General features: G+C 38.2%; 1 protein-coding gene and 1 non-coding gene across 2 annotated transcripts in view; both read right to left on the bottom strand.

Annotated features, from left to right (window-relative positions):
• LOC118595286 (cation channel sperm-associated protein subunit beta-like) overlaps positions 1 to 25842 on the bottom strand; it is a 139116-nt gene that overhangs the window by 60520 nt on the left and 52754 nt on the right. The window contains exon 7 of the mRNA XM_036205647.1: positions 9795 to 9949. Coding sequence (XP_036061540.1) covers positions 9795 to 9949 — 155 coding nt within the window. The remainder of the gene's footprint in view (positions 1 to 9794; positions 9950 to 25842) is intronic.
• On the bottom strand, positions 21495 to 21601 carry LOC118595986. Its single transcript, XR_004946655.1, has one exon. It is a non-coding gene; the product is annotated as a U6 spliceosomal RNA (small nuclear RNA).

Raw genomic sequence — 25842 nt, forward strand, 5'->3', positions numbered from 1 at the left:
GCTGAGTATTCATTTTCTATCTACCTGCCAGTAATAAGTGCCCCCTCTCTCTATATATATCTTCATAAATAGCATATTTTACATGGTAATTATTAAAAATATGTATCTAGCTGCATGGTGGTGGTACACACCTTTAATCCCAGCACTTGGGAGGCAGAGACAGGCGGATCTCTGTGAGTTTGAGGCCAGCCTGGTCTACAGAGTGAGATGTAAGACACACACCAAAACTATGCAGAAAAAAAAAATGGGTATCTATTATCAACATTGAAGGGCAGTGTAGCAAGAATCTTAAGAGTTGTTATTAATAAAAACAATCCCAGAGCTAGGTACTGGGGTCAACACTGGGAGATCAGAGAAGCAGAACAAGCCACAGCCACCTCACCTTGCCAGTTCCTTAGTTGATCCTGTTTCCTCAGACTGGAAGCCTCTGAGTCCTCATTCACAATGAATCTCAGCTGAACTGCTGCTAAAATCCTAAAAGCTTAACTGGCCTAGTTCCTCATCCTCATGCCTTAAATACCTTTCTGCTTCCTGCCATCACTTCCTGGGATTAAAAGTTCTTGTTACCATGCCTGGCTGTTGTCAGTGTAGCTTTAAACAGAGATCCACATGGATCTCTGCCTCCCAAGTGATAGGATTAAAGGTGTGTGTGTTACCATTTTTCTGGCCTCTGTATCTAGTGGCTGTTCTGTTCTCTGACCCCAGATAAGTTTATTAGGGTGCAAAATATATTGGGGGTCATAATATATCACCACATTTTGGCAGCAGCAGCAAGGGGTAAGAAGGCAGTTTTAGTCTCAACTCTTAGCTACTGCTCTGACCTCTTGGGCTTTTAATTCCACATTTGGCTCTGTGTTTCTTATTTAATATGACTGTTACATTTACATTTGGTGCCCATGTGACAAGAATTCATTAAAAACTGCTCAGCTCCTCTCGGCGGCCTGACCAGGCTTCCCGCCTTGGTGGGCCCAGCTTACCTGCCTAGGCTCAGCTCAGCCTAGGCCCCAGGCCCGACCACAGCTGGAGCTACTTGGAGCCAGAGGGCTTAAAAAAAAAAAAAAAAAGCCAGTGCTATGAACAACTCATGCCCTGCCGGAGCTACCGGTCCGGCTGCACTCGACTGTGGAACTATAGGCAACTGCAGATAGAGCTGCTTTGGGCCAAAAAGCCAGCTCATGTGGTCGGAGCTTAAGGAAGCCAGAGCCCAGATTCAACATGGCTCAAGTGGGAACATGTGGCTGGATTTAAGCTTTTAGCCAGAACTCATGGCTTCTTTCTGTCTTCCTTCCTTCCTTCCTTCCTTCCTTCCTCCCTTCCTTCCTTTCTCTCTCTCTCTCTCCTCTCTCTTTCTCTCTGGATTCCTACCTGGATGCTAGGTAGTTGTTTTGAAATTGCCTTGGATTTATACTGTTCTATGCAGACTTAGTAAATCAATTAAAATATCAGATATTTTAAAGAAAAAAACTATTTAAAAAAGAAAAAAAATTATTTTTCAAATTAAAAAAATGGGTATTATGTGTACATTAGAAGAAAATTAGACTTTATTTGATAAAATTTTAGGCAGTCTGAAAATGGAACAACTATATAAGAAGATTAATGTTGATGGGATTATGCACATTATTACTTTTCTTATCTTTATTTTACTATTTAAAAAGATAGCAAATTTAAGTGCCAGGATAAAAGCCTTAGAAAAAGCTGTTAAAATAAATTATAGAGAAATTCAGATAGAAGAAATTAATGGTGAAATGGTTTCAGGATTGGATTATAAGAGTACAGAAAGAAAGACTGTTTTCACACGATCACCTTCAATTTATCTGGTAACTGTACAGCAGCTACCTGGTCAATTGAATGGACAAAATAATTGGACTCCCATTGAAATGTTAGATTTAAGAAGGTTTAAGGAGGCAATAGTATCTTATGGCATGTATTCCCCATTTGTAAAGCAAATGTTAAACTCCTGGTCAACTTGTAATAAGATTATACCACAGGACTGACAAGAGCTGGTAAATGCTGTCCTGAAACCCAGGGCACAGCTGCAGTGCCACATGTGGTACAAAGAGGAAGCTAAAAATGTAGAAAAGCAACGGAGGGATAGAGGTGTAAAAATCTCCCAGGATCAGCTTGTTGGAGAAGGCCAATATGTTGAAATACAAAGACACTGTCTATATGATAACCAAACCCAAATTCTATGTCAAATGGCAGCCTCAAATACATGGGACAGAATTGAGGAAGCAGGAAAGAAAACTGAGTCATTCACAAAAGTTATACAGGGCCCAAAATAATCCTTCATGGATTTCTTACAAAGACTGACTTCAGCAGTAAATAGAATGGTCCCAAATTCAGAAGCTAACCAGATAATACTTGAATCTTTGGCTTTCAGAATGTGAATGCAGCATGCAAGAGAATAAGCAGGCCATTAAAGGAAAGCTCTGCACCCTTGGAAGATTGGATTAGAGACACGTTTAATGTTGAGGCTCATGACCATGATAATATGTGGATAAGAGAAGCAATTTCAAGAGGTTTGAGGAATGTCAGATGTTTTGGATGTGGAAAGCTAGGACATTTGAAAAGGGACTGTAAACAGGGCATTCCTAGTAACTATGTTTCTTCAAGGAACAATGGCAACAGAATTTCCCTTCCTTCTGGAGTATGCAGAAGGTGTGGTAAGGTTAAACATTGGACCAAGGAATGTAGATCAACAAGAGACAGACAAGGTAATCCTTTGCCTCAGTCTTAGGGAAAATCCCAGAGGGGCCTCAGGCAGGCCCCCACAGCAAATCCTGTTCAGACCTTTCCTGCAGTTGTAAAGGAAACCCCTACTCAGAGAAATTAAATAACCAAATGCCTATTGGAATAAACCAGGCTGCTTGGGGTAATGGAACAGCTGAGATAGAGAGAACAGAAAATTCAGGAGAAACCATAAAGAAATATTATTTGGCAAACTTTATAAATGAACAAATACCAAAATTAACAATAAGAATAAATGGTGTTTTGTTTGCTGCTCTGGTGACACAGGTGCTTGATGTGACTATAATTGCACCAGAATTTTGGCATCCAACTTGGCCTCTTCAGGAGGTAAACATTCAGCTGTTAGGAATTGGAACATTATCTCAAGTGAAACAGAGTGCAAGATGGCTCAAATGTATAGGTCCAGAGGGACAGAGAGGAAAATCAAAACCATATGTGGCTAACATAACTATGAACCTGTGGGGTTGAGACCTATTACAACAATGGAATACTCAGATTAACAACCCTCCAACCCCAGAAACAAATCATAAACTAGCACATGTTTCTGAGAGAAATATTAGAGGGTATTAGTCTAAGGAGTGGTCAGCAGCCATCTGGATTGTACAAGATCAGGGCACAACAACTGATTATCTTCCAAAGTCACCAACAGCTCTAAATGGTTAATAGACAAGCCTGTATGTGTTCATCAATGGCCTTTAACAACAGAGAAACTCCGGGCTTTAGAAAAGCTGTTAGAAGAGCAGTTAAGTGCTCAGCATATTGAAGAATCAACCAGCTCTTGGAATTTTCCTGTATTTGTTATTAAAAAGAAATCTGGTAAATGGAGAATGGTAACAGACCTTAGAGCAATTAACAAAGTAATTCAGCCAATGGGCTCTCTACAATCTGGAATTCTTTTGCCTACTCTGTTACCTAAAGGATGGCCTCTTATAGTTATTGATTTAAAAGACTGTTTCTTTTCAATACCCTTACAAGAAAAAGACAGAGAAAGATTTGCCTTCACGGTGCCTACTTATAATAACTCTCAAACAGTTAAGAGATATCAATAGAGGGTCCTCCCACAGGGAATGTTGAATAGCCCAACTGTGTGCCAATATTTTGTACAACAGCTATTGGAAATGATACATAAAAAATTTCCTAAATCTATAATTTATCATCATATGGATGATATTTTACTAGCTGACTCAAATACAGATACTTTAGAAACAATGTTTGAAGAAATAAAAAAAAAAATTGCCTTGCTGGGGATTACAATTTGCTCCTGAAAAGATACAAAGTGGAAATTCTATTAATTATTTAGGATATAAAATAGGTCTACAACAAATAGGAGAGATCAATTACAGACTCTTAATGACTTTCCAAGATTATTTGGAGACATTTCTCATCTATGAATATTGTTGAGGTAAAAAATGATGAGCTGAATAATTTGTTCAAAACCTTAGAAGGTGACAAGGACTTAAAAATCCAAGAGAATTATCACCTGAAGCTGAGAAAGATTTGGCCTTGGTAGAAAAGAAAGTACATGAAGGACACATTGATCATATTGATCCAAAGTTGGATTGCATTTTGGTCATTTTACCCTCTAGGCATTCTCCTACAGAAATTTTTATTATATTGGAAGATATTATATTGGAATGGATATTTTTATGAAATAAACCAAATAAAAATTAAAAACTTATGTGGAAAATAACTCTGAATTGTTTTTGAAATGAAAATTGAGACTTTGTCAATTAGCAGGAATAGACCCAACAGAAATTGTCATAGCTTTAACTAAGGAGGTAATTATAGGCAATAAGTGAACCTTGGCAAAGAACTCGCAGTAAATTTTTGTGAGAAATTAACAGCAAATATCCCAAAAGTGATAGAATTGATCTTAAAGACAGCTGATTGTATTTTGCCTCGAATTATATGGGAAAAACCAATATGTGGTGTTCCTACATTTTAGACAGATGCAAACAAACAAGGAAAGGTAGGTTAAAAATCAGAAAATTTAAGTAAAGTGGTTCAAAGTCCTTATAATTCAGTCCCCAAATCAGAATTGTATGCTATTTTGTTGGTATTAATGGATTTTTCTGAACCTCTCAATATAGTTACTGACTCTCAGTATGCTGAAAGAGTGGTATTACATATTGAGACTACAGAATTTATCCCTGATGAGTCAGAATTAACTTCACTATTTATTCAGTTATAAGATACAATCAGGAAAAGGAGTTATCCTTTATATATAACTCATACTTGATCCCATACAGGTCTGCCAGGCCTCTAGCACAAGGTAATAATGAGATTGATAAATTATTGATAGAGGCCTCAGAATTTCATAAAAACATCATGTCAACAGTAAAGGTTTAAAAAAGGATTTTTCCATAACCTGGCAACAAGCCAAGGAAATTGTAAAGAAATGTCCTACTTGTTCCTTCTACAATCAGACACCATTACCAGCAGGATGTAACCCAAAGGGTACTCAGGGGAATGAAATCTAGCAGATGAATGTGTTTCACTTTGTAGAATTTGGAAAATTGAAATATGTACACCATACCATTGATACTTAGTCAGGATTTCAATGGGAAACTGATTTGAGCTCTGAAAAAGCTGATTCTGTAATCACTCATTTGCTAGAAGTTATGGCCATCATGGGTATACCTGCACAAATTAACACTAACAATGCTCTAGCATATGTCTCTGTTAAAATGAAATAGTTTTTTGCTTATTACAATATAAAGCATATTACAGGTATACCACAAATCCTACAGGCCAAGCAGTTATAGAAAGATCAAACAGAATTCTAAAGGATATGCTAAATAAACAGAAAGAGATAACAAAACCCCCAGAAATAGACTGCATAAGGCTCTATTAAGTTTGAATTTTCTCAGTGCTAATGAGAAAGGAACAACAGCTGTAAAGAGACATTGGATAATAGAAAAAACTACAGAATTAAATCTGCCTATATACTTTAAGGATGTGATGACCTCAGAATGGAAACCAGGACATGGGTTACTTTGTGGACAAGGTTTTGCTTTTGTTTCTATAGGAGAAGATAAGCTGTGGATTCTATCAAAATTGATAAAGGTTTGATTTGAACAAGAGAGATCTCTTAATTAGAAGAGGTGATAATTCATCATTCAGCATGACCATCCAATTTAAACTAACTTATACCATTAACACATACCTTTTCATTTAATCAGATATAACTTGCCAAAAGGGAACCTCCCCAAAATTAGTCTTGAGGAAAGGTTTTTGTTTTAGTCTTTTAGGAGAATGAAGCCTAAGGAATTGGAAGAACACTGGAAAATGAGACATCTGAAGAAAAAGGACAAATCATCTAGAAAAAAATGTCCCAAGAAAAAGAGTAAAATGGCCTATTGGTATATCATCTATAAAATTTCATAACTCTTCCTAAATGTTTGTTTCTGCTCTTCTCTAAAGAAATTTAACACTATTGGTCTTCTTGTAGTGCCAGTTCAATTAAAATTTGAAGCTGACTTTACAGTTGGAGAAAGGCTCTCTCCTTCTTTAAACTCAAGCATGTTGTTAAAAGGAAAATGCAAACTCCCTGTATTATGTCAGAAGAAAAAGCCATCTTCTGATATGGGACAGTAGAAAAAACAGAAAAATAATTAAGGGACCATTCTATTACTACTAATCTCAATTCTTTGATTCTATTCTGATTCTTTAAACTTTTCTTAAAGTATGAATTTTGTATCAAAATTTACAAGATTAATATATATTAATTAATATTAAACTTTGTTAAGATATTAATGATCAGTACAGAGCTGCCTATACATGTCTTTGTGTTCGAGTCTTTATCAGTTTTCTGCAGGAAATCATGGTCTGGCCTAATATCAACTGAAGTCTCCAGGGAGAAGATGGGGCCCCACAACAATAATTCCACATGGACAATAATAATACCAATAAGCTGACAAATATCATCTACAGATCAGCTTTGGACTACAAACTGCTCAGAGCAATGTTGACTACTTGAATAAAGATTTGAGATAAGCCCTGAACTTTGGCAGTATGCACAGACTGGACAACAAAGGATATAGCTACCTTTCCCTAGAATTGACAATTAACCCAAAATTTTTCTTTTCAGAAAAAAGATATCTTTGCCCATATCCAGCAGGAAGCAATTTTAAGAATATGATGCCCACATTCCCAAAGAGGTGGTGTGGGGCAGGTGGTTTTTTTTTGTCTTTTAATAGGTTTTGTGTCTGGGATAATTTTTATTGTTTAGGAGTTTTGTTACAAGTTGTTGTCAAGGGTTAGCAAAAGGGCTAAGAAAAGTAGATTAGATTTAAGGTTCTTGTTTTTAAAAAAAAGATACATAGAAATGATAGAATTGAGGGTAGATTATTGAATCTACTTTTAAAAGGCAATTACTATTTTTAAATACTTTACGTTGGATTGGATTTTTGTATTTTGTACACAAATTATATATATTGAGATTGAGATTGTTAGAAAATGCTATGCATATATTTCTAATCTTTTTCAAGATATTGTACTTATACAGTTCATTTAACAATGTAATGCAATTTGCTGATCCTTGAATGTTATCAGTACCAACTATTAGGGTATAAAGGAATGAAAGTTAGTAGTTAGATATTACAATCAAACTTGTAGTCATATTAGGTATGTTTTCAAGATCTAGCAGATGTATTTCAGATAGACAGGTCATTTTCAAACCCTTCAGAGATCTACAGAATATGGCATTTAAAATGTTTTAATAACTTAGAAATTTTTTCTCTTTTTATGACTATGAGACATGTCAACTCCTGGCAGTACCAATCTTCTTCAGAGAAAATATGGGTATTAAAGACACTGCACATGAGTTAACTTTCTTTGTGGCAATAGTTAGCCACTGGACAACAAAGTATCCTCAAATTGACTGTTGACAAACAGAACAAAATGTACAGATAGGACACAAAACAAAGGACTACCTATTCTTGCCAAGACAAGTGTGGTTGTGGCTTTAACAAAAGGCATCTTCTGAGGCCAGGACAATATGGTACCATCCCTGAAGTGGCCTTTGCAACCCGGAAAAGGTACAGTGCTATTTTCTTCGAGGGCAGCTGAACTGGCAATGGACTGATGGCTTCTGATATGCAGTGGAACAGCATCTGAAACAGTTGTTCTTGAAAGAGTAAATAAGCTGATGGAGTCTAACCTCTCAACGGTAGACCGGCATATAAAAAAGAGTTGAAGGCATGTACAATCTGAGAAGGAAGGGATGCTGAGAAGAATGGGATGCTGAGATGAAGCCACAAACACACAGCCAAGAAGAATGGACAACTGAATTCTAAAAAAAATATACCAACAATTTCCAGAATTTAAAATCCTGAATCATGACAGGACACTAGTGGAATTCAGGTGTTTCTGGTACATGGACTGTTCTCACAAAATATGAGATCAAACTGTTGGCCTTGTGTACATCCTACTTCACAAATGAGTCTGTGAGATATGTTAAGCTTATAGGCTGAAGATGATGCCCCAAGACTGCAGAGAAACCTTGGGTGACTGTCCAGGCAGCTGGCTGTTTCTGTCAACTCACAGTTTTTGGAAACTGCTTGCATATACTTCCTTTTTTTTAATTTTTTTAGGTAACATTATTTATTTCTTGAGTCTCTGAGGGAGTTGAAGATTAGATAGTTATAGTTAGTTAAAGTTTAGATAGTTATAGTTTTCCTTATTAAGAATTTTAGAAAAGAATCTCACTAAAGAGGTATAAGTGTGTAAATTTGAAAGGCATTATAAGATAGTTCTGTTAGTAATATAAGTTAGAATAGAAAGTGAATTAGGTACATTTTGGACTTACTAAATAAAATAGATAATGGAATTATTTTCTCTGTATATGTCAAATGCAAATGGACTAGACATTGTTTAGGTATTTATTGCTTGTATATATTGAATATAGTTGTACTTTTTGTATATAATTTTTTATATTAGTTATAACATTTTTCCTTTTTATTAAAATAGAAAGGGAGAAATATGGTGATATTTTATTTGTGCTGAAATGTGATTTCATTTGTATGTTAATAAATAAAAGTACCTGGGGGTCAGAGCTAATAGCAAGCCATAGCAGAACTCTGACAGTGGTAACACATGTCCTTAATGTTGATCACATGACAGGCAGATCTCTGAGTGTTCAATGACACCACCAGCATGGAGACACATGCCTTTAATCTCAATACCAACCATAAAAGACCTGGAGGTCTGTATAGACAGGCAGTGACGAGGAGGTCATGTGGTTGGGTTTACAACCAAGGAGAAGGTAGAACAGAAAGTCAATAAAAAGACAGATACACAGGAAGTAGGTCTCTTTCTCAGGGGAAGGACAGCAGCAGCGAGGGGGTAAGAAGGTGATTTTAGTCTCAGAACTTAGCTACTGCACTGACCTCTTGGGCGTTTAACTCTACATTTGGCTCCGTGTTTCTTATTTAATAAGACCCTTATGTCTACTGGGCAGAAAAACTATGCTCTATGTCGGCATTAAACAAGGAATAAACTAGGGAACAGGACTATTTAACATGCAAGCTTAAAGGTGAGTCAAAAATAATATTTCTTCAAGGCTGAAACTGGAAGTTAGAAAATAAATTCCACCAGGAGCTGAGTTGCATGTAACAGATCTGTTTTAGACTTATTGTTATTCTGCTGTGAGATCTTGTATGAGGATATCTGTGGGGCTTAGAGAAGATGTTGGAGGTATTCAATGTTATATACAAATTTTTCCCTTTGCAAAGAGTGTTTGTCCTGATGTTTCTGGAGATATGGTTCAGCTGTTAAGAGCACATAGTTGCTCTTGCAATGGACCTGAGTTTGGTTTGCAGGTACCCTGCCAAGTGGCTCACAACTGCCTATAACTCCAGCTTTAGGGCAGACCCAGCACCTCAAAGAAACACCTGTCCTTATATGTATATACACACATGTATATAATTTAAAAACTTTAGAAGGGTTTGTATTAAGGAAAACACTATCTCATTGGCCTGCACATAGAACGTAGCATCTTTGTTCTCAAAACAAGGCAATCAGCTTCATTGCATCATGTTACTGACCATTCCAAAAACAGTAGAAGACGTTCCAGAGCCTGAAGACGATGTGTCAGTGTCAAAGCGTTCTGGAGTCAGTTTGTGTATGAATCCCAAATGATCATAGTATAATGTGAAAATATTATCCAAAAATCTTCCACTCTTAGTGTATCTTGTTAATCCTGTTAGGAAACAGACAGAACTCTCTTGATACTGCTAAAATATAACTAGAAGAAATTTTATATTATACCGGTAAAAATTTTGCTCCTTTAAACTAAGAGTGAGAGCAGGGCTCTGAGACTTCTAAATTAGTAAGAACACATGCTAATTTGTGTTACATCTTTGGACAGTCTTTTGCAGTTCCACGTCATTACAGAACATGTCCCCAAAGTGGGCAGGTAGAGCAGAACAAAGGAGTTGTCTAATCAAAGTATATGGAAGAAAGATGTTGAGTCTCTCTGATGGTGTTTCCTCTTCCCGAAACTATCAAATTAGATTTCTGTCTATCTAGGATCCCTTGTGCTTCTGTATGAACTTTATTTTTTTCTGTTTCTGTGATGAACAGAACTGGACTTTGATTGTGATTGTATGGAATATGTAGATTGCTTTTGGTAGGGTAGCCAGTTTCAAAACATTAATTCTTCCAATTCATGAGCATTGGAAGTCTTTCCACTATCTAGTGTTTTTCTCAACTTAATTCTTCAGTGTTTTAAAATTTTCATTGTAGAGATCACTCACATCCATTGTCAGATTTATTACAACATATTTCATTTTTAAGGGCTATTGTGAATAGAATTCTTTAATTTTTTTAAACATGTTGCCCCCATAGGCTTTTTATATATACTCATTATATTGATATATGTTCACTGTATTCTCAGATTTTTAGGACTTTAAACATGAAGGGATGTTGGATTTTTGTCAAATAATTTTTTGTGTGTCTGATGACCATGTAATTTCTATGCTAGAGTCCATTTTGTGATTTATAACATTTATAGCTTTACATATACTGAGCCATTCCAGAATCTATGTAGTAAACCAAACTTGATGATGGTGAGCAATATTTTTGATGAGTTCTTAAATTTTGTTTGCAAGTGCTATTTTTGAGTTTTTCTTAAGTTTAAGTTCATCAGATAAATTTGTGCTTTTGTTGTTGTATCTTTATTTGCTTTGTTATCAGGGAATATCAGTTGCAATAAGAATTGAAAAGGCTTTGCATAGTGGTGCACATATTTAAACCCAGTACTTGGGAGGCAGACGACGGTGTATTTCTGTGAGTCTGAGGCCAGTCTGGTACATTTCTTGTGTTCCAGGTCAGTCAGAACTATATCATCTGAGACTCTGCTTTTAAAAAGACAGAAAGAGAGAGAGAGAAAGTTTAGTAACATTTCTTCATTTCTATTTTATGGACTAGTTTGAGAAGCATTGGTGTTAGTCCTTTGGAGGTGTAGTAAAACAAACCAGTCAGTTCAACAGGGGCTGGACATTTTGTTGTTGTGGGAGATTTTTATTAATTGTTTCAGTCTCATGACTTGTTATTTACATTCAGATTGTTTATTTCATCTTGGCTAAATTTTGGTTGGTCACACATACAGAGAAATTTAAACATTTCCTTTACATTGTCCCATTTAGTAGAATGTTTTTATATGTTTTTAAAGTAAGACCTAATGATTTTGTGAATTTCATTGGTATTTGTTGTAACACCCTCTTTTCTCTCTAATTTTGGTCTTCTCTTTCTTTTGGCTAGTTTTGTTAAGGGTTTGTCAATCTTGCTCATTTCTTTAATGAACCAACTCTTTGTTTCATTGATTCTTGGCACTTGTTTGTTTGCATTTTTATGAATTTCTATGTTGATCTTAGTGATTTCTCTCTGTATACTGATTTGGGGTTTGCCTTTTTCTTGCTTTTCCAGGGCCCAAATGTGTTTCATTATTTGAAATCTCTCTGGTTTTTAGGCAATTAGAGCTACAAACTCCTCACTTAGGACCATTTTCACTGTATCACTGTATCCCATAAATTTTGATATGTTGTATTTTCATTTTTATTTGATTCTAGGGTTTTAAAGGTTTTTCTTCTTTCAGGGGCAGGAGAGATGGCTCAGTGGTAAAAGATCACTGGCTGGTCTTCCATAAGGATCAGTTTTGATTCCTACTACCTACATGGCAGCTCACCATCATTTGAAACTCCAGTCCCAGGAGATCCAAGACCCTCTTCTGGCCTCTGTGGGCACCACAGCATGCAACTTGCACGTAGACATACATGCATGAAAACATTCATACAGATAAACTATAAAAATTGAAATAAAATAAAACAAAAATGTTCTTGTTTTCTTCAATCATTAGTATGTTACTTAGTCTTCATGAGTTTGTGTATGCTCTATGGCTCTTCTTGATGTTGGTTCAAATTCGTATTGCATTGTGATCAGGTAGAATACACAGAATTATTTCAGTTTTCCTGTAATGGTTGAGATTGCTTTGTGTGGTCTATTTGGAGAAAGTTCTATGGGTTGCTAAGAAGAATGTATTCTGCAGTATTTGGATAGGAAATTCTGCCGTGTCTACTCAGTTCTTTTGGCCTATAGTATCATTGAATTTGCATACTTTTCTGTCTAATTTGTAAGGGAAAACTTGTCAGTTAGCAATAATGAGGTAGTGAAGTCACCCTCTACTTCTGTGTTAGAGTTAATCTGTGGCTTAACAGCTAATGGTATTTGCTTAATATATGTATTACTTTAACTATGTAATGGTGTGTTACATTTGTTTATGCTGCATTTGTTTAACAATGTAAAGATGTATTGCTTTGCCTGCATAAGGCTCCTGATTAGTCTAATAAAAAGCTGAATGGCTAATACCTAGGCAGAAGAGGGATAGGTGGGACTGGTGTACAGACAGAATAAATAGGAAGAGGAATCTAGGCTTGAGGAGAGAGGAGAACAAGGGAGAAAGAGAGGGAGTTGCCCAAGACTATACCGCCAGGAATCTGCCAGCCAGCCAGACATGGATTAAGCAGGGAAATAGGACATACAGAAAGAAAGGTTAAAAGCCATGAGACAAAATGTAGATGAAGAGAAACAGGTTAAAATAAATTATAAGAGTTAGTGGGACAAGCATAACATAAGGCCAAACATTGGTAACTAATAATAAGTCTCCATGTCATGCTTTGGGAGCTGGTTCATGGCCCAAAAGAAAGACTGCTACAGATGTAATTGTCTGCACCTATATTTGGGGCATATCATAATGTCCCCTTGAAGGATCATTCCTTAAACCAGTGTGAAGTAGCCATCTTAATCTTTTCTCACTAGATGCTTTGAAATCTATTTTACCAGGTATTATAAGAGAACACCTGCTCATTTTCTAGGCTTATCTGTATGTAACATCTTTTCCTATCCTTTCACTATATGGTCCCATCTGTTTAAGGTGAGATGTGTTTCTTGGAGAAAGCAAATGAGTGGTTACTGGTAATGCAATGTAAGTAGGCTGTGTTTTTAGATTGGAAAATTAAACCATTAATAATTAGAATAATTACTGAAAGATTGTATTAATTGCCATTTTGTTGATTTTGAGCATCTAGTTTTTAATCTCTTCTTGTCTTACTTAACTGTTTTTCTAGCATGGCTTATTCATTCCTCTGGCTCCATAGATGGATATGTTTAACTCTTCAGTACGAAGAATTCCCTCAAGTATTTTCTGTAGAGTTGACTTAGTGGTCATACATTATTCTAGCCTATTTTTATCATTGAAAGTTTTAATTTTTCCTGAAAAATTACCTTTTTTCATTTTAAAATTACAGATTTTAAATTACAGAAATTTCATTTCAAATTACAGATACCTTTTCTGGAAATAGTAGTCTGGGTTTGGCTGCTGTTGTCTTTTAAAACTTGCAATACATCTTATCAAGTCTCAGATGAGTAATTTGCTCTTATTCTGATGGGCTTGACTTTATACGTGACTTGGTGTTTCTCCCTTGCTAAGTTTTCTTGTTATGTACTTTTAGTGTTTTGATTATAATGAGATGGGGAGTTTCCTTTCAGGTCTGTCTGTTTAGTGTCTAAATGCTTCATGCATCAAGACTGCCATTTCTTTTCCTACCTCAGAGAAGTTTTTGTTATGATTCTTTAAAAAATGGTATCTATGCCTTTAGAACCAGATTCTTCTACTTCTATGTCTATTATCAATAAATTTAGTCTTTTCAGAGTAATTTATATATCTTGAAATTGCAAGTGTTGTCCTTTTATTATTTCATTTTTGTCCTTGTTTTATTGTTTTAGTTTTTTTTAAGGCAAACAACAAACACGTTAATTTAATAATGGGGAAGGCCTTAAATACCTTCCTCCCAGCACCCAGTCTGTGTTGAAATCTGGAGGCATTGTATAGTTGTCCCTCATTGGCTGGGCATGATCATGAACTCTGACATTGCCCAGGAACTCTGACAGCACCTGTTGCTAAGCTGTCAGGCAGACACCACTCAATCAGAAACTCTGACAGCAATCAGGATTCTGACAGCACTTGTGGCTAGGCCCTCAGGCAGACTCCAGGTTGGCTCATAAGGAAGTACATTATGTGCATGCCTTGGCAACTGGTCTGAGCCAATTTCCTCAAGCATATGGGTCTGTCCTACTACACCCTTCTTTTCTCTGTGCCCTCCCATATAATGCTCCCCTTGCTGTCTTTCAAATTCATGGCCTCTTTTTAATTTTTATTTATTTTTGTTATTTATTATATTTGTGTTTTAATTTTACACATCAGCCATGGGTTTGCCTGTCTTCCCCCTCCCATCCCCTCTCCCACCTTTCCCCCAGACCCTCCCCTCCATTCCCATCTCCTCCAGGGCCAAGACTCCCCTGGGGATTCAATTCAACCTGGTGGATTCAGTACAGGCAGGTCCAGTCCCCTCCTTCCAGGCTGAGCAAAGCGTCCCTGTGTAAGCCCAAGGTTCTAAACAGCCAGCTCATGCACTAAGGACAGGTCCTGGTCCCACAGCCTGGATGCCTCCCAAACAGTTCAAGCTATTCAATTGTCTCACTTATCCAGAGGGCCTGCTCCAGCTGGGGGCTCCACAGCTTTTGGTTCATAATTCATGTGCTTCCATTCATTTGGCTATTTGTCCCTGTGCCTCTCCAATCTTGGTCTCAACAATTCATGTTCTTACAGTCCCTCCTCTTTCTTGACAGTTGGACTCCTGGAGCTCCACCTGGGGCCTGGCTGAGGATCTCTGCATCCACTTCCATCAGTTATTAGATCAGAGTTCCAGCACGACCGTTAGGGTGTTTGGCCATCTGATCACCAGACTAGGTCAGATCAGGCTTTCTCTCAACCATTGCCAGCAGACTACAGAGGATGTATCATTGTGGATTTCTGGGGACCTCTCCAGCACTCTGCCTATTCCTGTTCTCAGGTGGTCATCATTTATCATGGTATGTTATTCCTTGTTCTCCCTTTCTGTTCTTGATCCAGTTGGGATCTCCTGCTCCCCTAAGCTTTCTTTCCCTCAAACCTTGCCCTTCATTACTCCCACTGTCATCCAGGTTGTTCATGTAGTTCTCACCCATTTCTCTGTCATTGGGCAATCCCTGTGTCTTTCCTAGGGACCCGTTTTCTAGGTAGCCTCCCTGGGGTTGTGTAGCAGTCTAGTCATCTTTGTTTTACATCTAGTATCCTCCTATGAGTGAGTACATACCATGTTTGTCCTTCTGAGTCTGGGTTACCTCACTCAGGATGATTTTTTCTAGATCCATCCTTTTGCTTGCAAACCTCACAATGTCATTATTTTTCTCTGCTGAGTAGTACACCATTGTGTATATGTACCATATTTTCTTTATCCATTTTTCAGTTGAAAGGCATCTAGGTTGTTTCCAGGTTCTGGCTATTACAAGCAATGCTGATATGAACATAGCTGAGCAAATGCCCTTGTGGTATGATTGAGCATTCCTTGGGTATATGCCCAAGACTGTGACAGCTGGGTCTTGGGGGAGATGGATTCCCAATTTTCTAAGTAAGCACCATATTGATTTCCAAAGTGTCTGTACAAGCTTGCATTCCCACCAGCAGTGGAGGAGAGTTCCCCTTGCTCCACATCCTCTCCTGCATAGGCTGTCTTCTATGTTTTTGATCTTAGGTGTTCTGACAGGTATAAGGTGGTATCTCAGAGTCATTTTGATTTGCATTTCCTCGATAATCAGGGATGTTGAGCAATTCCTTAAATGTCTTTCAGCCATTTGAACTTCCTCTGTGGAGAATTCTCTGTTTAGTTCTATAGCCCATTTCTTAATTGGACTGTTGGGCATTTTGATGTCTAATTTCTTGAGTTCTTTATATATTCTGGATATCAGCCCTCTGTCAGATGTGGGGTTGGTGAAGACCTTTTCCCATTCTGTAGGCTGTCGCTTTCTCTTGTTGACCATGTCCTTTGCTCTACAAAAGCTTCTCAGTTTCAACAGGTCTCATTGATTGATTGTTTCTCTCAGTGTCTGTGCTACTGGTGTTATATTTAGAAAGTGATCTCCAGTGCCAATGCCTTCAAGAGTACTTCCTACTTTCTCTTCTATCAGGTTCAGAGTGGCTGGATTTATGTTGAGGTCTTTGATCCACTTGGATTTAAGTTTTGTGCACAGTGACAGATATGGATCTATTTGCAGCCTTCTACACATTGACATCCAGGTATGCCAGCACCATTTGTTGAAGATGCTTTCTTTTTTCCATTGTACATTTTTGGCTTCTTTGTCAAAAATTATATGTTCATAGGTGTGCAGGTTAATGTCAGGGTCTTCAATTCGATTCCATTGGTCCACATGTCGGGTTTTATGCCAGTACCAAGCTGTTTTTACTATGGTAGCTCTATAGTAGAGCTTGAGGTCAGGGATCGTGATGCCTCCAGAGGTTTTTTTATTGTAAAGGATTCTTTTGGCTATCCTGGGTTTTTTGTTTTTCCATATGAAGTTGAGTATTATTCTTTCCAGGTCTGTGAAGAATTGTGTTGGTAATTTGATGGGGATTGCGTTGAATCTGTAGATTGCTTTTGGTAGGATTGCCATTTTTACTATGTTAATCCTGCCTATCCATGAGCATGGGAGGTCTTTCCATTTTCTGACATCTTCTTCAGTTTCTTTTTTCAGGGACTTAAAGTTCTTGTCATATAGGTCCTTCACATGCTTAGTTAGAGTAACCCCAAGGTATTTTATATCATTTGTGGCTATTGTAAAGGGTGATGTATCTCTGATTTCCTTCTCAGCCTGTTTGTCTATTGTATATAGGAGGGCTACTGATACTTTTTATTGAGTTGATCTTATATCCTGCTGTGTTGCTGAAGGTGTTTATAAGCTGTATCAGTTCCTTGGTTGAATTTTTGGGGTCACTCATGTATACTATCATGTCATCTGCAAATAGGAAAAGCTTGACTTCTTCCTTTCCAGTTTGTATCCCCTTAATCTCCTTATGTTGTCTTATAGCTCTGGCTAGAACATCAAGTACTATGTTGAATAAGTTTGGGGAGAGGAGACAGCCTTGCCTTGTTCCTTATTTTAGTGGAATTGCTTGGAGTTTCTCTCCATTTAATTTGATGTGTATGTAATGTCCTTCATCATCTGTTTTGATTGATTTTAGTTTGAAGTCTATTTTGCTGGATATTAGGATGGCTACACCAGCTTGCTTCTTAAGACCATTTGATTGGAAAGTCTTTTCCCAGCCTTTTATTCTTAGGAGGTATCTATCTTTGAAGTTGAGGTTTGTTTCTTGTATGCAGCAGAAAGATGGGTCCTGTTTTCGTATCCATTCTGTTAGTCTGTGTCTTTTTATAGGTGAATTAAGTCCATTGATATTAAGGGATATTAATAACCAGTGAGTGTTCATTCCTGTTATTATTTTTATGTTTTGGTGGTAGTGTGTGTGTATTTCTCTTCTTTGTGGTTTACTGCTGTGGTGTTATCTATTACCTGTGTTTTCATGGGTGTATCTGCCTTCCTTAGGTTGGAATTTTCCTTCTAGTGCTTTCTGTATGGCTGGGTTTGTGGATAAGTACTGTTTAAATCTGGTTTTGTCTTGGAAGGTCTTGTTCACTCCATCTATGATGATTAATAGTTTTGCTGGGTATATTAGTCTAGGCAGGCATCCATGGTCTCTTAGTGTCTACATTATCTATCCAGGTCCTTCTGGCTTTCAAAGTCTCCATTGAGAAATGGGGTGTTATTCTGATGGGTTTGCCTTTATAATTCACTTTGCCTTTTTCCTTTGCTGCCCTTAATATTCTTTCTTTATTCTGTACATTTAGTTGTTTAATTATTATGTGGTGAAGGGACTTTTTTGGGGGGGTCTAGTCTGTTTGGTGTTCTATAGGCTTCTTGTATCTTCATAGGCATTTCCTTCTTTAATTTGGGAAGGTTTTCTTCTATGATCTTGTTAAATATATTTTCTATGCCTTTGAGTTGGTATTCTTCTCCTTCCTCTATCCCTATTATTTGTAGGTTTGGTCTTTTCATGGTGTCCCAAATTTCTTGGACATTTTGGGTCATGACTTTGTTGGTTTTAGTGTTTTCTTTGACTGATGAATCTATTTCTTCTACCGTATCTTCAACACCAGAGATCCTCTTTTCCATCTCTTGCATTCTGTTGGTTATACTTGCATGTGAAGTTCCTGTTCATTTTCTCCGATTTTCTATTTCCCGCATTCCTTCTGCTAGTGTCTTCTTCATTTTTTCTATTTCCCTCTTCAGGTCTTGGACTGTTTCCCCGTCTGTTTCATTGCTTTTTCATGATTTTCTTTCAAGGACTTATTGTTTTCTTCTGCCTCAATTGTCCTTTCCTCTAGTTTTTTATAGCGTTCTTCCCATTTTTTGTTTATCTGTTCCTCCACTTTATTTTTAATTTCTTCTATATAAGGCTCTAGCCTCTTCATGATGTTACTTATAAGGTTGTTTTCTTCTGCTTCTTCCATTCAGGTCTAGTTGTTAGAGAAGGGCTAGGTTCTGGTGATGATGTATTGCTCTTTATTTTGTTGTATGTACTTCTGCTTTGATGTCTGCCCATCTCCTTTTGGATTCGTTCTTGGTCTTTTCAGTGTACTTGGTCCAGACAATGCTGACAGGTTTAGGGAGCCTCTCTCTGGTCCAGATGGAAGCTCTGGTCCAGATGAGAGCTCTGGTCCAGATGATAGTGCTGGCCGGATAGGAGCTGGGGTGCTGGACTCTGAGTCTCAGGAAGTCCCTGGGCTCTCCTTATCTTGTCCAGATGGGAGCTCCTCTTGTCCAGATGGGAGTTCCAGGACAGGATGGCAGCTCTGGTCCAGATGGGAGTTCTGGAGTAGATAGTATCTGGGGTCTCTCTGGTCCAGATGGGAGTTCTGGGGCAGGATGGAATGCTGGATGCTGGTCTCTAAGTGTCCGGAAGTGGCTGGGTTCTCTGGCAGATGGGTGTGGGGGCAAGGTGTTGAGGTTGTAGTGTCCACCATAGGGTCTCTCTGTTCCAGATAGAGTTCTGGGGCAGACGGGAGCTGGGAGCTGGTCTCTGATTCTCAGGAAGTGGCTGAGGTCTTGGGCAAATGGGTGTGGGGGCCAGGGTGTCGAGACTGCAGGGTCTGCCTGCACTCTTGGAAAAGGGGAGTCTTCCCACAGTGCCTGCCAGTTGGCCAGAAACTGGGGCCAAGTTGGGCAGGTCCTTCTGGGAGGGCTGTTGCCCGGGGGTGGGACCCAGGGGCAGTTGCCTCTCTGACTATAACCCCAACTATACACCTCTGGTCCAGATGGGAGTTCCCTAGCCCATTTTTTTAATTGGACTGTTAGGTATTTTGATGTCTAGTTTCTTGAGTTCTTTATATATTTTGGAGATCAGCCCTCTGTCAGATGTAGGGTTGGAGAAGATATTTTTCCATTCTTGTAGGCTGTTGTTTTGTTTTCTTGACTGTGTCTTTTGCCCTACAACACCTTCTCAGTTTCAAGAGGTTCCATTTGTTAATTGTTGTTCTCAGTGTCCCTGCTACTGGTATTATATTTAGGAAGTGATCTCTGGTGCCAATGCGTTCAGGATTACTTGCTACTTTCTCTTCTATCAGGTTCAGAGTAACTTGATTTATGTTGAGAACTTAAGTTTTGTGTATGGTGACAGATATGGGTCTATTTGCAATCTTCTGCATGTTGACCTCCAGTTATGCCAGCACCCTTTGTTGAAGGTGCTTTCTTTTTTCCATGGTAAAGTTTTGGCTTCTTTGTCAAAAATGTGTTCTTACATGTGCACATTAATGTCAGGGTCCCCACATGTTTGTTTTATGCCAGTACCAAGCTGTTTTTATTACTGTAGCTCTATAGTAGAGCTTGAAGTAAGGGATTGTGATACCTCCAGGGGTTGCTTTATTGTACAGTATTCTTTTGGCTATCCTGGTTTTTTTGTTCTTCCATATGAAGTTGAGTATTGTTCTTTCGAGGCCTGTCAAGAATTGTGTTGAGATTTTGATGGGGATTGCATTGAATCTGTAGACTGCCATTTTTACTATGTTGTTTCTACCTATCCATGAGCATAAGGAGATTTTTCTATTTTTTGATATCCTCTTCTATCTCTTTCTTTAGAGACTTAGAGTTCTTTTCATATAGGACTTTCACTTTCTTAATTAGAGTAATCCTAAGATATTTTATGTTATTTGTGAGTATTAGAAAAGGTGTTGTTTTTCTGATTTCTTTCTCAGCCCATTTATTATTTGCATATGGGAGGAATATTGATATTTTTTAGTTAATCTTATATCCTATCACATTACTGATGGTATTTATCAACTGTAGGAGTTTCCTGTTAGAAGTTTTGGGGTCACTTATGTATACTTTCATATCATCTGAAAATAGCAAAATTTTGACTTCTTCCTTTTCAGTTTCTATCCCTTTGATCTCCTTTTGTTGTCTTACTGCTCTACCTAGAACCTCTAGTACTATATTGAATAGATATTGGGAGAGTTGACATCCTTGTTTTTTTTCCTGATTTTAGTGGAATTGCTTTGACTTTCTCTCTAATTAATTTGATTTTGTTTGTCAGCTTGGTTTATATTTCTTTTATTATGTTTAGGCATATTCCTTGTATTCCTGCTCTCTCTAAGACCTTTATCATGAAGGGATGTTTGATTTTGTCAAAGGCTTTTTCAGAATCTAATGAGAAGCTCATGTGGTTTTTTTTTCTTTCAGTTTGTTTATATGATGGATTATATTGACAGATTTTAATATGTTGAACCATCCTTGCATCCCTGAGATGAAACCTACTTGATCATGTTGGATGATTTTTTTTTATGTGTTCTTGGATATTGTTTGCCAATATTTTATTGAACATTTTTGCATTAATGTTCATGAGAGAGATTGGTCTATAGTTCTCTTTCTTTGTTGCATCTTCCTGATCTCTTTTGATTGACTTTAGTTTGAATCTATTTTGTTAGATATTAGGATAGCTATACTATCTTGCTTCTTACGGCCATCTGATTGGAAAGTCTTTTCCTAGCCTTTTATTCTGAGGTAGTGTCTGTCTTTAAAGTTGAGGTGTATTTCTTGTATGCAGCAGAAGGATGGATCCTATTTTCATATCCATTCAATTAGTCTGTGTCTTTTTATTGGTGAATTGAGTCCATTGATAGATATTAAGAGATACTAATGATCATTGATTGTTGATTCCTGATATTTAATTTTTTTGTTTAGTGGTGGTGGTGGTGCGGTGTGTGAGTGTGTGTGTGTGTGTGTTTCCTTTCTTTGTGTTTTGCTGGTGTGTGATTATCCATAAAAATATGGAACACTTCATGAATTTGGGTGTCATTCTTGCACAAGTGCCATGCTAATCTTCTCTATATTGTTCCAATTCTAGTATATATGCTGCCAAAGTGAGAACCATTTCCCGGTCTTGAACAGTTTTACTTGTTTCCTTCCACTATTTGTTTGTGTTTCCTGGATTTCTTTAAGGGATTTATTCATTTACTTTTAAAGGACCACTATCATCTTCATACAGGAAGTTTTAAGGTCTTTTTCTTGTGCTTCAGCTGTTAGAATATTAACAGCCTGCTGTGGTAGGGTTGCTGGGCTCTTATTGGAGAATATTGTCCTGGCCATTATTGATTATGTTTTTACACTGGCATTACAGCTTTTGGGATTGTGATAATTACAGGTCCAGGTGCTGATTTCTGGTTTTGTCTTTGTTGAGTGAGTGTTTTGTTTCATTTCTGTTTCCTCTCTGGATTTTGAGAGAGTGTAATGGCTGTGTGTTACCTGGTAATACTTTCTGTGGACCTCATAGGTGTGGGCACTGGGGGTTCCAGGTGAATGTGTTTCTGGGTATTGGGAACTGACCTTTAGGAATAAGAATAGGCTAGGGATCTGGAGGGTTTCACAGGAGAGAGGCGAACAAAGTCTTCAGTCGGGCTTTTCTTATTTAGTGTTCTTGGAATGGGGGTAGACAGTGAAGAGAAGTCACAGAAGGTCTGCTATAGTGCTAGGTATGAGACTGGGGAGATTGGATCTGGAGAAACAGAAGGAAAGGAGAAGATAGATCTACAGTCAGCCTACCTACTTCCCTGGCAGGAATGGCCTGTGGGTAATCAGGGAGTACCTGCTGCAGTTGCAGGCTGAGATAAAGCAACAAGTCCAAGAGGGGCATTAGGAAGGGAAGATCTGTGGGATCCACAGTGGATGGAGGTGGTAGGGGAAAAGCACTACAGCAGGTGTTCTAGGGATGCTGAGCTAGGGGTGAGACTAGGAGATGGGATTTGAAAGAACGAAGGGAGTGCTGAAGGTCTTCAGTTAGCTTACCTGTTTCCCTAGCCTGTTCAGCAAATATGTTTACAGGGATGCCTGTTGGCACTGGAGGCTGGCATAATGGGATGAGTTATGAGAAGGAAGGTTGGAGGAGAAGATCTTTGTGATCCATTGGGGATGGGGTCAGAGAGGAAAAAGAAACCATAGCAACTGTTTTGCTCCCGACACTGAAGGAATGACACTGGAGGAGGAGAGGCCTCCTTAATTTTATTTACAAAAAAATCTGACTATAATTCTTACTATTTTCAGTTGTTTATTTTTCAGTAGTTGCTGAAGGAAGTAAAAAAGGCCACAGTTATTCATTGTCTCATAAAACATTTTCATAGTGGTAATATCAAACACCTGTGGTTGTTCCTTATGTTAATAGTTTATTCAGGGAACAATGTTGAATTTGCACCAGGAACCTTGAGCTCCTTGTCTGAGGAACTATTTTTTATGAACTATGCACCCAAGTCTATCACATCTAAGTCCCATGTGAACATTGCAAGTATTTCAACCAAAATGATACAGCTGATAAAAGATGAACTTTAACAAGTAAATAACACCTGATGGGTAAATCCCAATTCAATAGCATAAGAAACACACAAACAAATGACAAAATAACTCAAAATTTCTTAATCCTACAGTTCTGGCATCTAATTAGAGTGAGTTATTTGAATTCCCAGACAGAGAATTCAAAAGAATGGTTTAAGTATGTTCAAAGAATAAAATGAGTTCCTGATTGTGTACACAAACAGATGAATGAAAATAAGAAAGGCAATACAAGATATAATAGATGAAGTCATCAAAGTTAGTAAAACAATCTGAATTGCCAGAAATGAAAACCATAAGTCAAATAAAAAGTCCTCCAGAAAATCTCCCCAATAGAACAGATCAAGAGGAAGATGAAATAGCTGAGCTTGAAGACAAGTCATAAAACTAAAACATTAACCTGCACACCTATGAACATATAATTTTTGACAAAGAAGCCAAAGCTGTACAGTGGAAAAAAGAAAACATCTTCAACAAATGGTGCTGGCATAACTGTATGTCAATGTGTAGAAGGCTGTAAATAGATCCATATCTGTCACCGTGCACAAAACTTAAGTCCAAGTGGATCAAAGACCTCAACATAAATCCAGTTACCCTGAACCTGATAGAAGAGAAAGTAGGAAGTAGTCTAGAACGAATTGGCATGGGAGATCACTTTCTAAATATAACACCAGTAGCACAGACACTGAGAGAAACAATCAATCAATGAGACCTGTTGAAACTGAGAAGCTTTTGTAGAGCAAAGGACATGGTCAACAAGAGAAAGCGACAGCCTACAGAATGGGAAAAGGTCTTCACCAACCCCACATCTGACAGAGGGCTGATATCCAGAATATATAAAGAACTCAAGAAATTAGACATCAAAATGCCCAACAGTCCAATTAAGAAATGGGCTATAGAACTAAACAGAGAATACTCCACAGAGGAAGTTCAAATGGCTGAAAGACATTTAAGGAATTGCTCAACATCCCTAATTATCAAGGAAATGCAAATAAATGACTCTGAGATACCACCTTTCACCTGTCAGAACACCTAAGATCAAAAACATAGAAGACAGCCTATGCAGGAGAGGATGTGGAACAAGGGGAACTCTCCTCCACTGCTGGTGGGAATGCAAGCTTGTACAGACACTTTGGAAATCAATATGGTGCTTACTTAGAAAATTGGGAATCCATCTCTCCCAAGACCCAGCTGTAGCAGTCTTGGGCATATACCCAAGGAATGCTCAATCATACCACAAGGGCATTTGCTCAGCTATGTTCATATCAGCATTGTTTGTAATAGCCAGAACCTGGAAACAACCTAGATGCCCTTCAACTGAAGAATGGGTAAAGAAAATATGGTACATATACACAATGGAGTACTACTCCACAGAGAAAAACAATGACATCATGAAGTTTGCAGGCAAATGGACGGATCTAGAAAAAATCATCCTGAGTGAGGTAACCCAGACTCAGAAGGACAAACATGGTATGTACTCACTCATAGGAGGATATTAGATGTAAAACAAAGATGACTAGACTGCTACACAACTCAAGGGAAGCTACCTAGAAAACGGGACCTAGGAAAGACACAGGGATTGCCCAATGACAGAGACATGGATGAGATCTACCTGAACAACCTGGATGACAGTGGGAGTAATGAAGGGCAAGGTTTGAGGGAAAGAAAGCTTAGGGGAGCAGGAGATCCCAACTGGATCAAGAACAGAAAGGGAGAACAAGGAATAACATACCATGATAAATGATGACCACCTGAGAACAGGAATAGGCAGAGTGCTAGAGAGGTCCCCAGAAATCCACAATGATACATCCTCTGTAGACTGCTGGCAATGGCAATGGTCGAGAGAAATCCTGATCTGACCTAGTCTGGTGATCAGATGGCCAAACACCCTAACGGTCGTGCTGGAACTCTGATCTAATAACTGATGGAAGTGGATGCAGAGATCTTCAGCCAGGCCCCAGGTGGAGCTCCAGGAGTCCAATTGTCAAGAAAGAGGAGGGAATGTAAGAGCGTGAATTATTGAGACCAAGATTGGAGAGGCACAGGGACAAATAGCCAAATGAATGGAAGCACATGAATTATGAACCAAAGGCTGTGGAGCCCCCAGCTGGAGCAGGCCCTCTGGATAAGTGAGACAATTGAATAGCTTGAACTGTTTGGGAGGCATCCAGGCTGTGGGACCAGGACCTGTCCTTAGTGCATGAGCTGGCTGTTTAGAACCTTGGGCTTACACAGGGACACTTTGCTCAGCCTGGAAGGAGGGGACTGGACCTGCCTGTACTGAATCCACCAGGTTGAATTGAATCCCCAGGGGAGTCTTGGCCCTGGAGGAGATGGGAATGGAGGGGAGGGTCTGGGGGGAAGGTGGGGGTAGGGATGGGAGGGGGAGGACAGGCAAACCCATGGCTTATGTGTAAAATTAAACACAAATATAATAAAAAAATACACAAATAAAAAAATGGGCTATAGAGCTAAACAGAGAATTCTTAACAGAAGAATCCCCAATGGCTGTAAGACATTTAAGGAGTTACTCAACATCCTTAGTCATCAGGGAAATGCAAATCAAAATGACTCTGAAATAACATCTTACTCTTGCAGAATGGCTAAGATCAAAAACACTTAAGACAGCTTATGTTGGAGAGAATGTGGAACAAGGGAAATACTCCTACAATTTTGGTAGGAATGCAAACTTGTATAACCATTTTGGAGACCAGTATGTTGGTTTCTCAGAAAATTGGGAATCAATCTGCCTCGAGACCCAGCTATAGCACTCTTGGCATATACCCAAGG

The sequence above is a fragment of the Onychomys torridus genome, chromosome 14, assembly GCF_903995425.1.
Source record: "Onychomys torridus chromosome 14, mOncTor1.1, whole genome shotgun sequence".
NCBI lineage: Eukaryota > Metazoa > Chordata > Mammalia > Rodentia > Cricetidae > Onychomys > Onychomys torridus.